This window comes from Streptopelia decaocto (genome assembly GCF_964273445.1).
Source record: "Streptopelia decaocto genome assembly, chromosome: 9".
Classification (NCBI taxonomy): domain Eukaryota; kingdom Metazoa; phylum Chordata; class Aves; order Columbiformes; family Columbidae; genus Streptopelia; species Streptopelia decaocto.
The window spans coordinates 5,979,152-5,993,720 of record NC_138664.1 but is presented as its reverse complement, the minus strand read 5'-3'; the positions used below and the strand labels follow the sequence as shown (position 1 = coordinate 5,993,720).

Genomic DNA, 14,569 nt, shown 5'->3' with positions numbered 1-14,569 from the left:
ATCTTGTAATAATAATTGCTTGTTATCAGTGGATATTTTCCAGTACAGCAAAGATATCTAAATCCGAAGACTCCAACAGAGGAAATTGATAGGTCTGAGTTTAAGTAGTGTTAGGTTAATCTATCTCAAAGGAGAAGCTCAGTAAGAAGTTAAATGTCAGGCATTTCCTGACCACAGGGAGTAGTGTGGGAGAAGGGTTTGCCAGGCTTCTGAGGGGCAGACCTGGAAAGCAGCAAGGGAATAGACAGCTCAGGAAATGTTCTTCTATCTTGGTTGTCTCCCCATGGACTTCCCTTGCATTGGTAACATCTAGAATAGCACAAGGAGGGGGATGGAATCATCTCTGTGAAGCTAGAGCTTTACAGTGTTCAGAGATGATTGGGAGCAGCAGATTTTGCTTCGTGGTGTCTGGCTTTGCTCCTCCGTTATCACAGATCTTTGGACGTATAATTCACCTATTTAGCTTAATGAATTCACTCTCAGCACCTTAGGTTAATATGATCCTAATTTTGTGACAACATTTAATTTTGGGCTTTTTCCTCCTCAACTCATAGGAGACAGTCCCAGTAAGTACATGTGTGTCAGAGAAAGGCAGCAAGCAGGATCTGTGCTGTCTTTCACTGAGACCTGTTGCTAGGAGCATGGCTGCGAAAGGCTGCCCGAAGGCTACCCAGATCAATGTGTACAGCCTCTCTGACCTTGCCCTGCCACTTCCCAAGCCCTGTGCTTTCCCAAATCTGCACACGCAGGCACCATTCTTCCAGGAGAGCCTGCAGTTTGCACCATGCTTCGCCATAGTGCCCATCCGTGGAGTTAACTGTGTAAGGCTAATGTGAAAATCACCACAGACTCTCATTGTTGCTGTAATTATCATCAAATGATAGTCATTGCACAGCAATCTTTACTCGCTAGCAAACCAAGAAATACTCTGAGTATTAAGAATTAGGGATGTAGACTTTGTACCTTGGCCAAGTTTTGACACAAGACATATTTCTTACATCTTGCATTCCTTAAAATTGTTCCACTGGCTGTTCACAGAGTTTGGAATTCTTTGTTTTCTTTTCTGAAAATGACAAGATTTAAAGCGACGTTGTTCTCCGCCTCAGAAATGACTGCAAAATTAGCAGTGAATGATGCTGTTCAGGAGTTCAGCTGCTCAGCTGGGACATGCTGGTGTGGCTCCATGCACATTAGCAAACCTTTTCCTGATAAATCATCAGACTGCTTCCCTTGCTCTTGGAAAACAGTGCAGGGTGTTTGAGGCTGCAAAGCTTGTATGTAAAGTGAATGCATTGTTATTTAAAAGTGATTCATATTGTTGGGAAGCCCGGAAAGGTAAGCTAGTTGGTGGGTAAGCAATGGAGTGTAATAGCCCTGAGAAAACTGCTGTGTAATAACAGCTTTGATTCCTTGCAGGATAAAACCGTATAATGTTGCCATCCTTCCTGCACCTTTCATGTGTACAGCACTTCACATACACTAAGTGTATTACTTTGTCGTCTGGATTGATATCTGATCTGATCCTCCTGGGCTTTGCTAGTCTGCTTGTAAGAAATATGAAGTTTTCAAACAAAGTTTTAGGCTTAAGGTAACATCTAAATTATAGATTTCTGAAATCGCCTTGGCAGTGTTTCTTGATAGGCTGCTTTTTGAGCTAAGCTGATAACCCATCTTGCCTCAGAGATGCTTTTTTTCTCCTCGATACTGAATTGCCTGTATCATGCACCATTAAATACGACACAGTTTATCTGCAGGTTGGCTGTGCAGAAAAGGCAAAAGTCCAGCATAAGCTTGGCAAACTCGGGGTAAAGGCAGCAACAGTCTGACTTGGCTGCAACAGCTCTACCATCCTGTTATGTACACAATCAGAAGTGCCTGGGTTCTTCAGCAGCACACACTTTCTTTTAAGAGGCTATGTGTTACTGACACTAAAAATGTTATCATGCGGTTACTCATGTAAAGCTGGTACAGGAAAAATGTCTGTAGGGAAAGTGATGTCATCATGATTTTATAAAGAATAAGGACGAAGAGATTCTATCACAGTGCAAAACAGTCAGGAACCCTGAATGCATTCATTAATATAACCTTCCAGAATGCATCCCCTCTGTACAGTGCGTATGTGTATTCTAGCACTTGGATTTGTGCTGTTTGTACTGGCAAATATAATTTTTGTGGGCTTTTTCAATGCCTTGGGGGACAATTCATGAGCCAGAACAACTCACAGTCTGGTCTTTCCCTGGCGTTTCAGTTCCTGGAAGACAGAATCCACCATGAGAAGAGCAGATGTCCCTTTATTTTGGTGTAATAAGCAGCTTCCTGAAGCAAAGAGACAAAATGAGGAGCTAGGAAAACATAAATACAAAGGCAAATGCCAGGAAATACAAGATTTTGTGACTAATGAGGTTTTCAGGTCCAGTGGAACCAGCATGCCTGAGTCCTCAGACTTTCTTTCCTCGGGCTGGCTGGCTGGCTTTTTCTGCTAGGCAAGCTAGCTGGAAAGCTTAAAATCAGAGGCCAGACTGGGTACAGAAAATCTGGCAGCTCGCGACAGTTTCTTTCCCATCTGAATAATCTCCCCTTCACTTTTATGCCTTCAGTTGTTTTCAGTACTTCAAGAATTACAACGTTTCTCTTTGAAATATGACCTGGCAGCTAATCCTTGGTATTACTGTGCACCTCTCCCTCCTCCTTATGTCAGCAGGAGTTGTACATCCTCATCATTTCTCCAGCTAAACTCTACATTCCCATCTGGCTGGATCATGAACACTCCTTTCCGTAATGGAGCTGGAAACTTGCTATTTTCTTTACTGAAGTCTTGGTTTGCTGAGAGGAGGTTTTGGACCAGACCCACTGAAGTTATTAAGCACCTATTTTCTCGTACCTTTCAGCAGAGAGAAAGGCACTTACCCAGAAGAGGCAATTAAATAGCTTTGCACCCTCATTCAGACTGGGCAGATGCTGGAGGGCTTCAGACACACCCCGGCTCTGCCATCATGCCATAAATTTGTCATCTGGTTAAAGTGATGGAGCTTCTGTGTCCATGTTGTTGGGGAATTGGGGCAAAGAGAGAAAAAGAGTTTGCCTAAAGTGGCTGCCAGCCCACTGCGTGTAGAACTCATGTCTTCCAAACCCAAGTGTTTTAACCTCATGATTCAATTTTCCCTTGATGCACAGTCTGACATATCGTTTCAGTCACTTACTCTGCACACAAGAACTGACCTTTTCTCATTTATGATTGTAAATCTGAGGGTGACGTTAAAATGCTCAGGGTGGTTCTCTACAAAGTGTTTTTTTCACTGCTCTGCAAGGTGTACTCTAATTTGCCCCATCCATCCAAATACATGTCTCATTCTGATTAAATTAATATTTTTGTCAGTTTATGTTCCTCTAGCTTTCACTCAGAATATGCACGCTTCTGTGCAGTGAGAGCATTCTTTCAGGAATTGTAGTGGGAGTTTATATATGTCTATATAGACAGACACACACATATTCACATGCAGAAAAAGTAATAAAAACTAATTGCAAATTTCAGGTAAAACAGAACATTTTGGCAGGCATCTGAAAATTGATTTTTATAAAATATTCAGGAAATACTCATGTTAACAGAGATTTTAAAAATTGTTCCCTGCTGAGAACTGATAGATGCTACAAGCTACAAAAGGTTTCTTTTGAAAACAGCATCTCACTGTTACCCAGGTGAAACATTATTAAACACCTGTTGTACAACAAACAGCAATGGCCACTTTTAGATGTGCTTTACTGCATTCTTTTGGCAAGGCAAAGCCGTCTCCTTAGATCAGAGCAAATGGTTCTTGTTTTTCTTCTTTTCTCTGTTTACCAGCAGTCTTATGTCCCTGGCTGGTAGGTGCTTCTGGCAGGAAGAACGCCTTTAAGTTCTGTTTGAGTTCTGAAGTAGGATGAAGGTGGTGCTTTGTGTTTGTGTCAGCCCTCCGTGCCTGTTGTTTATCTTGTGTGCTAAACCACTAAAATTAATCTTTGAAATTCCTTACAAATTTTAGGAGGCAGGGAGAGCATAATGAAATATTTGCTGTTCTTCATGAAACATCTGGCAGGGATTTGGCAAGATCAAGGAATTAGTAAGAGTTGCCACTTGTACGCTGTAGCTGACATTTTTTTGTTGTCCTTAATGGAGTCCAAACCATATGCAAATCAGGTGCATAATGAGTAAGGTTAAGCAAGGTTTTGGATTTGGTTCCATATGGTGTTAAAAACATAATTGATCAGAATGTTTTGAAATATATTGAAGATGAGTGTTCAGATTTGTTTTATCTGAATCTCATTATGTCTGAGAAAAGATTTAGGATGAAGGCAGAGGCTGAAGTTTTAACCTGGATCTATTATCAGTCATCCGTGATCACACATACTTCATCAGATGTTTCTGCTATAAAGCCCACTTCAATTTGCTTTAAAGGCAAGATATATTTATTTGACCTTGCCTTTTATTCTTATGGGTACACACATACACAGAGTCTCTCTCTCTTTCCTAATTATGTTATCGACTAAACACACTTATCCTGCACAGTTAAGGATGAGAGAACAAAAGTTATGTATTAGTCTCAGAACTTTTTACCCTACAGGAAGTTTCTCAGATTAGTTATGATGAACATCCTGGAATGAGCTGCGTAAATTTTAGGGAGATTATGATTTTGCAGGTTCATATTTGATTTATTTCAATAAATCTGTGATAACATAGGACCTTGTAGAGATGAAGTTACTTTGAGAGGTGGTCGTATTGAGTCATGTCCATCAGCTGGAACCTCTTAGGCTTCAGTGCTTTGTCATCATGTTGGCCTTAAATTAATTATCTTCAGTATGCTCCAGAAACTGTTTTCTGTGACCCTTAAGCTGAGATTTGCCTGAAGGGTTTCCTTAAGGAAGAATCCAGTTGTAAACCAGCTACTGAACCCTCACATAGTGTCACATCCTCTCCCCTCTCTGGACACTCCAGGATCAGAATCAGTCTTTTTACCAGAACAGAAAGAACTATGCAGAAGGGTTTCAAAACGAATAATTCCTTACTTTAAAAGGTGCAAGAATGAGTCAGGTTCAGGTAGAATAGGAGTATGTCCATATTTCCCTACTGAGAATCCAAGACCTTAAATTCTGCCACACAGCCTTGCTTTTACTTTCTAGTTTAAGCTCTCCAAGAGCTGGTGATAACACTTTTTGTTTCAGACAACCATTTCTGACTGCCTGTTGACTGTCCTGATTTATCTCAAGTCCTACCCAGATGGTCTAAATCCCGCTTCAGGTGACCTACAGTTTTGTCAACACTCACCTGAAGACTAGAGCCAAAGAACTGTTTTGCCCTGGTCAGTTGCCAGCTCTTTCCCTGAGGTTGCTTCCACTTGCATGCAATAACATCAAGGTTCAGCCATCAGCTGTTATCTCTCAGCTAGCTGTAGGAGCATCCCCTGAGACCTCCTGTGTCTTGTAATGAAAATTGTGCTCTGAATACAGAGCAAACCAGGTATTTGTGTGGGTGTCTGAGGATATACATATATGTGTATCTGTTATTTACCTACCTGTAAGAAAAGATAGGTAAGGGATGGTGATCTACTTTGTGTGCTTGTGTAGACATATATACATAAATATACACATGTAATCTATCACAGATAGAGTCTCTGAAACATCAGAGTGGTTATCAGCCAACAACAGATTTTCCTGAAGAAAAGCTAGCAACAAAGAGTTGCTTTCTCCTCCAAGGGGTATAGTCGTTGGCATTTAGTCATTTACAGACGTTATTAGTTGTTAGATGTCTATCTGTCATCTGGTGTGCAAGCAAATATTTGCACGCATAGTTATCTGACTCAAAAAATACTCTGTACATAAAACAGATATGTAACTAAAACACAGTCTAGACATGTCTTGGCCATTTTAAAACATTTTGCTTTCAAAACCCCAAATCCTTTAAGTGGCTCAGAGAGAACTAAGGGATATATACATATGGAACTTGGATTTTGAAATTAAATATATAGAGCCAATTACAAAACTTGGATGAAGCCAGTGGAATTGCATGAAACAGCACCAAGGGAAACAAGAACCCAGGAGAACTTGCATTCTTTTACATTATTTATCCTCAGCAGTACAAATTTTCAGCATAAAAATCGAAATCTTTCCCCATTTCTTTCCATCCTGCAGTGCCAATGTCTCAATTACTGGAAGCACCCAAAAGCAATTACAAGGATTCCAATAATCTTCCTGTATTACTGTGGCTGGACTGTTAAGTATCATCAATAACGTGATTATCATTTTGAGAAGAAATTGCTTGAAGTAGAGATACTGTGAGAAAAGCTCCCAAACACTTTCCAAATCATATTTTCAGCATCTCTTACATTATTCGGTGTCCTAATGAGTTCCAGTAGTCTTAGTAAATACCTTCCCATATAGTGGGACTTGACTGCTCATATTTCTCAGGAAGCTTAAGCTGTAGAAAGCCAAAATGTTATCTGTTTTGGGAGCTTTTCTTTTGATTCTTGAACTCAGAGTAAAATCCAAGCCACTGACAGTGCTGCCTGGTGGATGGATATTATCCCATCTATTTTATGTCACCTGTCTTATATTTCCTTTGTTTTTGTCACATTTTTAATGAATGTAACAAGATCACAATGGACCAGATTTTAAACCATTTACTGTTAGCAGCTTCATTGGAGCTAGACATAAATTTCTGTTCAGCATAAGACTGCAATATCTAGCTAAACATAGCAAAATATACCTATGAGACATCTCACAGCTACTTGTTGAACAAGATCTTCTACCTGATTTCAACAGCAAACATGGGTTGGGCTGCCTGTGTGCTGGTCCAGAGCTGAGGCTACATGATATTGTTCCCAAGTTTTAGTGTAATATAGATCTAAAAGCAAGACCAGAACTGTGCGTTCACAAGACATTCTAACCCAGGCTTGGGCTCCTAACAGTGCCTTATCGTGTGTCTTCTTATGAAGGTCTTCAACTTGCTTAAAACTTGGGTTCCAGAGCTTGAACTCTGGTTTCCAGGAATCTGGCCCAAATCTCAGGAACACCATACTGTGCAGATAAAGATAGTCAGGACTCAAATTTTCTTCATGGATGTCTCATGTTGCTGAGGAGTTCAGACAGAAGCCAGGGCTGGGTGGCAGTTTGAGGTGAATGAATTGTTTCCCTGTTTGCACAAAGTCACTGAACATGATGTGACTGAAATTTAGCAGGCTGCACAGCATGTCTGTGGAGATACAGCTAGACTTTACAATGCTTATGCCCATGCTTATGTTCATCTTTACCTTCACACCATAAGTAAGTGGAAACTTCACTTAGCACCCTGATTTAGCTTTTCAGAGCTGATGGGGATGCAGCTGCTTTGTTCACATCTGCCTTTCCAAGCAGCAGATTTATGATATCTTGAGTGTTTTCTCCAAGCCAGGCATTGCATTATGTGGAACAGTGCATCACCACAAACCAAAGGGAATATACAACTTCACAAATCTCTCCTGAAGTACGCTCAGGATGGTGCTTTAATGTGCTGAAATGTAAATGTATTAAAGAAAAAGAGACAAAATATTTAAAACTGTTGAAGGGCAAGAGAGGGAAAGCTAGTTATCTTTGGGGTCTGTGCCAACTGTCATAGCTCCATTTCGTGGCTGACTTGCATCTGTTCAAGTCAGTGGGTTTTATTAATGCTTAACAAGCCTACAGCTATAAGAATGCTAAAGATGCAGTGTTAGCCCTGCACTGATTTATAGATTGGTTCTCCATTACGAAGAAATTAATGATTGTTCGTAAGACCAAATCCACAGCTCTTGGCTTCTCACCAGCTTTTCCATCCTGCAAGCCTGAGGAACAGCTTGTGTGAATTTTATTGGTTAGCATTAGAAACATGCCTAGTTTTGAACTGAGATATCTGGAATCCAGGATAGCATGTAATGTCAAGCTAGGACCCTTCAAATGGGAGAAAAATGCCTGCTTCTCCTCTGTACAAACTTGTCCTTCACAGAAAGATCAAAGTTGTACCAAAGACATGCTGTAATTCAATTAATTGCAGTTCTTTCTATTCATGCAAGGCTCTTCAGTTTCCCAGCCATGTGCAATGAGAGGTGTGTACTCTGCTCTTACAGCAGACATCAGCCATTTTCTCACCCATAAAGGGAATGGAAACACTCATTCTTGAGAAGACTAAGAGAGTTTCTGCTAGATGCAAGAGAAATGCTGTCCAGGGCTAAATTGTTGCAAGCCTGAATGAACATTAGGGGACAGTATTGTCCAGGAGTCAGCCTGCTTTCTTGCTCTTCATGCTCTGCCTTTATTTACAAGTTGTCTTCCCATCTCTCTGAATTCTAAAGCCCGACTTGCTCCTTACTTATCTAACTGGTGCACCAGACATCCAATTTTAATCTGGTCAAATCAATTAAAAATATTGCAGTGTACAATTACCCTGGGAACTCCTGAAAAACTAATTAGTATGAGTCTTAGCAATGAATTATACCTTTCTCTTGGCTATTTACAGCAGGAAGAAAAACAAAACAAAACAAAACACAAACTACACTCAAAACAAGACCAAACATCTCTCAGCCATAGCAAACAGAATTCAAGGCAGCACTTAATTGTGTTCATATTGTTAATGAAAGGATGGGCCATAGTGGGCTGAAAGCCAGGGCACCTGGCATTGCCTTCACTTTAGCATGCATTTTCTCAGGAGATTTTGTAAGATGAAAAAGTCCTTGGCAAAGAATCTTTGGAAAGGGAAATCTCAAGGGAGCCTACAAAGTTCATGTCATTATTGTTTATTGTGTGGCCACAAAGGAGACAAATGCAATAGTTCTTTCAGCTGGAGCCATCTTGCATCAGTCTGTAGCTGCTTCCCTCCCTTGGCGAGGTCAGGGACTCAACGGAGCCTGGTCTGGCTGTTCTCAGGCAGGAGGAGAAGCCAGGCTGCTCTCTGGGGAGCTCCTGGATCGCAGAGATGAAATTGGAAAGTCATTACAAGGTGTGCACCACAGCTTGTAGCAAGTAAATCAAGACACAAAGGCCAGACTGAAGCCCTTCTTTGTTGGCAACTTGTTGCTGTAGTGTATTTCTTACAGGTGTAATTACCTAAAAGCATCATAGTTGTTTCGTTTATGTCCTAAAATACTACTTAATGAAGCTATTAAAGGCAAAATTATACTCTGGGATAACTGCAAATGCATCTGCTTAAGACTCATTTTAGATTCATTACAAGACTTCAGAAACAGTGTTCCTGTAAAATATTTTTAATAAAACATATGGATTCCTAAAAAGCAAAACCGTGCAAGACTGCACACCCTTTTAGATTTGGTGACATATGTGGAATTGTAATGTCAAAAAAAAGACAGGCAAGGCAATCCCAATTCATTGCAGAGAGAGCAGCGCCTCTTTAAAAGCTGTACGACACTTTACTCACCAGCATGTATATAACTGTTCATACAATTGACGTGATGTTGTTGAAAAAGAATGAGCTGTTTCCCTTCTGCACAGGTGTTAACTGTGGCCAGGGAGCTCAGCGAGTTCTCCAGTCCCTGCTTGAGTGGAGGAAAACTCACCCTTTTTTCAGGTGAATGCTGTTATTGCTGAGAACTTGGCCTGTTTGGGTCAGACATAAATCATTTTTGTGTGAAACATTTAAGCACTCACTTCCTAGCTTCACTCTGGCAAGACTGTAGCAAATTTTACAAGAGTGAGAGGAGCAATATGAAGAAAATTTAAAAAAGCAAATGCTCCATTTCTTTCTCTAACACCCTGCAAGGTCTGTCAAGTGAAGGTCAAGCAGCAGCCCTGAACTGTAGTCGCAGATACCCTTAGAGGGACAGTCGTCAGTACGTGTTCTTTCCAGCAGAAAAAATAAAACACATTGTATTTTGAGCCACTCAGAAGTATATACAGAGAGCGAGTGACCTGCCACACAAGCAAAATGTGAGGGAAAAATCTAGTTTTTCTCCATGCCCTGGAAGTGTATGCAGAAGTGAAGGAGAATTACGTATGAGAAGAAAGATCATCAGTCATCCCCTGGCACAACATGTAGCTATATATTGTCAAACACAATTCTACACTGTCTTTTCTTACGTGCAGTTAAGCAGGACAGCTGACTTGCAAGGTTTCTGTCCAACTGTGACCTAACAGGTGGGCTGACTTAGAATCAGAGGTTTGCAGGAAGCATCTGAAATAAGTGTTTTCCAGTCATACCAGAAAGCTCCAGTTACACTGATGTGTAAGGAGGAACTGGGCTCCCTTCTCTTTCTCCTCATGTTAAGTCAGCAAAAAACGAGAATGATTTTACAGGGTACCAAATCTTGCTTGCTTTCCAAAACGAAGCAAACAAACAAACACACCCACATACAAAAGGAGAACTAATTAAGATCAAGTAATATCTCAATAAATATGCAAATTAAAAATCAAACCAAAGGAATTCTATTTATCACATCATAAAGTTGCAAATTGCTCTTGTGGCTCCCGTCGGCTGGAATAGACGGGGGCTACAGGGCTGTAGGTTTTGAATTAGTAGACGAACCAACATGCGTACATGTTTTACTGTGATGGCTGGGGGACTGTTGGCTGAAGATATATTACTAACCTTCCCTCCCCTTCTTCTGTACTGTGTTCACGTTCAGTGGTATTCGTAGACTGTATTTGTCTTGGAGTTCTTTAATGTAATGTCATTGGTTTTCCTCATTGTTTACCTTCTGTAAGACAACATTATTATTCTTTGCTAAATCTGTTTCATGTCCCCTGGGGTTTTTCTCTTTTTTATTTTTTTTTTTCTTTTGGGGGGGCAGAATTATTTTGCAGCTTTTAAAAATCAGTTAAAAAGTAAACAGCCCCTAACAAAAACTCCCACAACTCTTTGTTGGAAAAGCAAGCAAATCACACCTTCTGCAGTGATATGCAATAGTCTAGATGTTGGCATTTCTGCTCGTTACCATGTTTCACCATTTGCATTGTCTCCTAAAGGAGCTGGTTCTTTGTGATGAGGCGAAGCAACACGTGATGACTTGGACAGAGTGTAGTAGTGTGATAAAGAGCCTTTCAACTTTTAAGTCATAGGTGTGATTACAGCCTGTGTTGGCAGTGAGAGGAAGTTGGCACCATCTATTTGCTCTTTGGTTGCTCGTTATGGGATTTGTGGTGGGGACATCGATCCAGTGGGCATTGGTCCAAATTGGAGAAACCACTACTAAGGTCACAGCTACTTGGCTTGCTCATTCACTGTCACAGTAAAGGAGCAAAACGCAGAGCCAACTAGGAAGAAATTTTCTTCCCTGACCTCATGGTCTAGGCAGATCGTTACCTGTGGGGAACCTCCCCCTGCGGTATATCTGCCCAAGTACTGAATTGTCATGGTCTTGATGGCAGCATGACAGCACCCATCTTAGAAGGGAGAACTTTTGAAGTCCATTATAAAGATTTTATGCATAAATAGCTGCTTCATAAAGACTTTCAGTCTTCAATGTAAATAAATGCCATACAGATTGCCCTTCCATAGTAAAGTGCTTTTGTCCTAGAAGATTTTCCTGTTTTTGTCACAAATCCAGTCCTAAAGTCATTTAAGTTATCAAAAAATTGAGAAGGTCCTCTGTTAGTTGGCATTTCCCAGCTTTAAGTAACAATAGCCATCTTTTTTTCTCTTAAATTGTTTTGCTGTTAACGTAAATGTTTGACATTCAGTTTCTAGGTTGTAAACTGAATCATTCCACCTGTAAAATATCAGTGAGTTGGGTGGTAGCTATGCTGTGTCCCAATGGCATTAGCATCTTCCCCCAAATATACAAGTGCAATATTGAAATTAGATATGCTTTGGTTCTTTTTGAGTGCAAAACCACAAGAGTAGGGCTTATAAATGAAAAATCTAGTTCCCCTGAGTTTACTCAGCTTTGAACATTATCATAGGTATTTGGTATCGTGATAATTCATGCCATGCCTGCATAGGAAACAAACAAATAAATAAATAAATAAAACCCACTGGTCAGACTGAGCAGAGACCACTGCTTGTTGCTGTTTGTGCTGGGAGGATTGTCCTGGTTTGTTTTGTCTCATGTCACATACCCAATTTCAGTATGAGTTCTTCCTGACCCAGATTTCTGGGCAGACTGAAGTGAAGCCAGAAACTATAAAAGTGCATAATTATTCTTTTATTTATTTTTAAGCTGTACAGCTCTATTAAGCTTTCAGAGAATCCTTTATACCCAGCCTTTGAAGTAAACTAAGCCAGAGATCAGCCAGAGGAGGAGAAGTGGGTTGACACTGCTTGTTTCTGCCTGCAGAATAGTCTGTATACAGTTAAGATCTGGAGTCTCCAAGCCAGGAAAATCTTACACTTTTTTTGGAGTACAGAAGAGAGACGGGATCGATACATCCAAAAGCAATACTTTACACCTTTGGTATGTTCTGAAACCTCAGATGCTCGCACTGCTGTGAAACAGCTGAGAGCTGGAAGATTATTCCAGTTACTGACATGTAAATGAGCAGACCACACATTAGAGCTGTGTATGCTCCATCTGCCAAGCTATTCATTCTTCCCAACTTGGGACAAATTAGAAACTCTGGCCCAGTGGCGGAAGATTATTATTCCTTTCCCAGTCCCCCAAAGCAATACATTCCCCTGCTTTGAGTGTGATTGAAAACATTGACCTGGAGGTGAAAAACACAGTATCTGTCCCCCTGATTCATCCAGATTCTGACCCAGGCAGCACTGAAACCGCAGGCTTCTTTCTGGTCTCAAAAAATTGCCCAGCTGCTCTCCTGGGCTAAGGGCCAAATGGGAACTAGGTAGCTAGAAAGGAGAAAGACCTTATCCCCCTGAGCCAGCTAGCCTAGTGGTTACAATTATGCCATAAATATTGCATTAGGCTAAACAAATACAATACATATTAAAAGTGGACATGTAAAGAAAGCCTGTGACCATTCCTGTAAGTAAATGGCAGGAGGTTAAGGTGGTATAACCTACCCTTCTGAGAGCCAGAAAAAGGAGCTTCCATTTCGAGTCTCTCCTCAGCCAGTCAGACTTGCCTCTGAATTTGGCCCTTCCTTGGGAAGTTGTGCTGTCAAAGACTTTTCACGCTCCTTTCAAAACACAAGCACTCCTGCTATTTCTACCCTCCTTGAAGTCAGTCTGCTTGGAGACTCGAGAGCCTCTGTTTTTTGTTTGTTCTGCCTCTTGTTAGCAGTGCTCTGAGCTTGCACAGAACAGGAAGAAAAGATGCCAAAGCATTTCAGCCACCTGGATTAATTAGGTCTTACACTAAGTGTGGAAATACAACAAGGTGGATGATGATTAAACCAGCAACTTTCAGGAAACTAAATACTTCCTCATCTACTATATTTCAGCTTCTATAACCTTGCAAGTGCCTCAAGGCAGGAATGGTGTTATCTGTATATAAAGCACTCTGTTTCTGTATAAGCAATAGAAACAACAGTGATAACAAAAATAATGTGGTTTGCCTGTGAGGTAGAGAAGTATCACTCTTTGTTTTACAGATGGTGAAACAGACAAAAAGACATACAGGATCTTTCTTAGTGCCATCTCATGTCTTATTTACCAGAGCCAGGATTGAACCCAGGAAACGTATGTCCATGTTACTTGCTCTTACCCCTAAAGAATACACCCTCCTTTGATGACATCCAGTCTTTCTTGTGATTTTTCTGCAGAAGCTGCAGCAACAGCTGCCTGGAGACTGATGATGAACCTCCTTGTGTGGAAGAACTTGATTATGATACTGACAGTTACTCTGATGGAGAAGGGGACTTCTCGGAGTTAGACCAAGAGATCCAGGAGTGCCTCTCGTGGGTGGAAGGACAGACAGAAGATGAGGGAGCGACCATGGGACAGACATGCAGCTCCAAGGCTCTCAGGGGGCTCTATATGTCCAGCCAGCCAGGATCCAACAGTACAGCTCTCCCTCTGAGTCCAACAGCACTTGGGGTGTACAGTGGGTTTGAGAGCAGCCCTGCGTGAACAAGGCTTTGACTTGCAGAGCAGTAAGCAAACGGGTTGCTGCTCACATTTGCCTGTTTGCCAGCTTCAGCATCCTTCCTAGATGTGTTGCTCCAGTTCTGAATAGAAAATTGTCTGTATGTTTGTGTAATTTGTATACATTCATATATGGAGAGTGACTCCTTACGCTTTGTACACAAGGCAGAGCAAGGGGCCACTGGCCCAGATGGTTCTGTGTGAGAACATCATCCATTCCTATACAAAATCCCTAGTCTCACAGCTGCTTCTAATATGTGTTTTCTTACAGACTGACCTGAGGAATGGTCTTCTGAGATGAAGGAACCAGAGATGATTCACCTTTTCCTAGTTTGGGCTCTTTATTATGGGAAGCAGCCTTTGCCTGGAAGAGTGACTGATGCTTTTGGTCTGATCTCTCCATTGCCATTTATTTTTCTTGAGCTGTAGAGCATGTATCTGATTTTTGTCTGATCAGAATTTTTACAGGGTGTTCAACAGGTTAGGTCAGGCTGTGCATGCTTTTGAGCTGGTCCTATCTCGGCAGCAGTGTGGGAAATCCCATGTGCTGTAGTAAGGAAAGCACCAGTGAGAATACAGAGTAGTCCTCTGGAA

At 41.1% G+C, this 14,569-nt stretch overlaps 1 protein-coding gene across 1 annotated transcript in view; it reads left to right on the top strand.

Moving 5' to 3' along the window:
* AGBL1 (AGBL carboxypeptidase 1) overlaps positions 1–14,089 on the top strand; it is a gene marked incomplete at its 5' end in the record, with an annotated part of 274,207 nt that extends 260,118 nt beyond the window's left edge. Inside the window, one exon of the mRNA XM_082060702.1 lies at positions 13,654–14,089. Within this exon, the coding sequence (XP_081916828.1) occupies positions 13,654–13,960 (307 nt within the window). The 3' untranslated portion in view covers positions 13,961–14,089. The remainder of the gene's footprint in view (positions 1–13,653) is intronic.
* Positions 14,090–14,569: the final 480 nt, after the last annotated feature.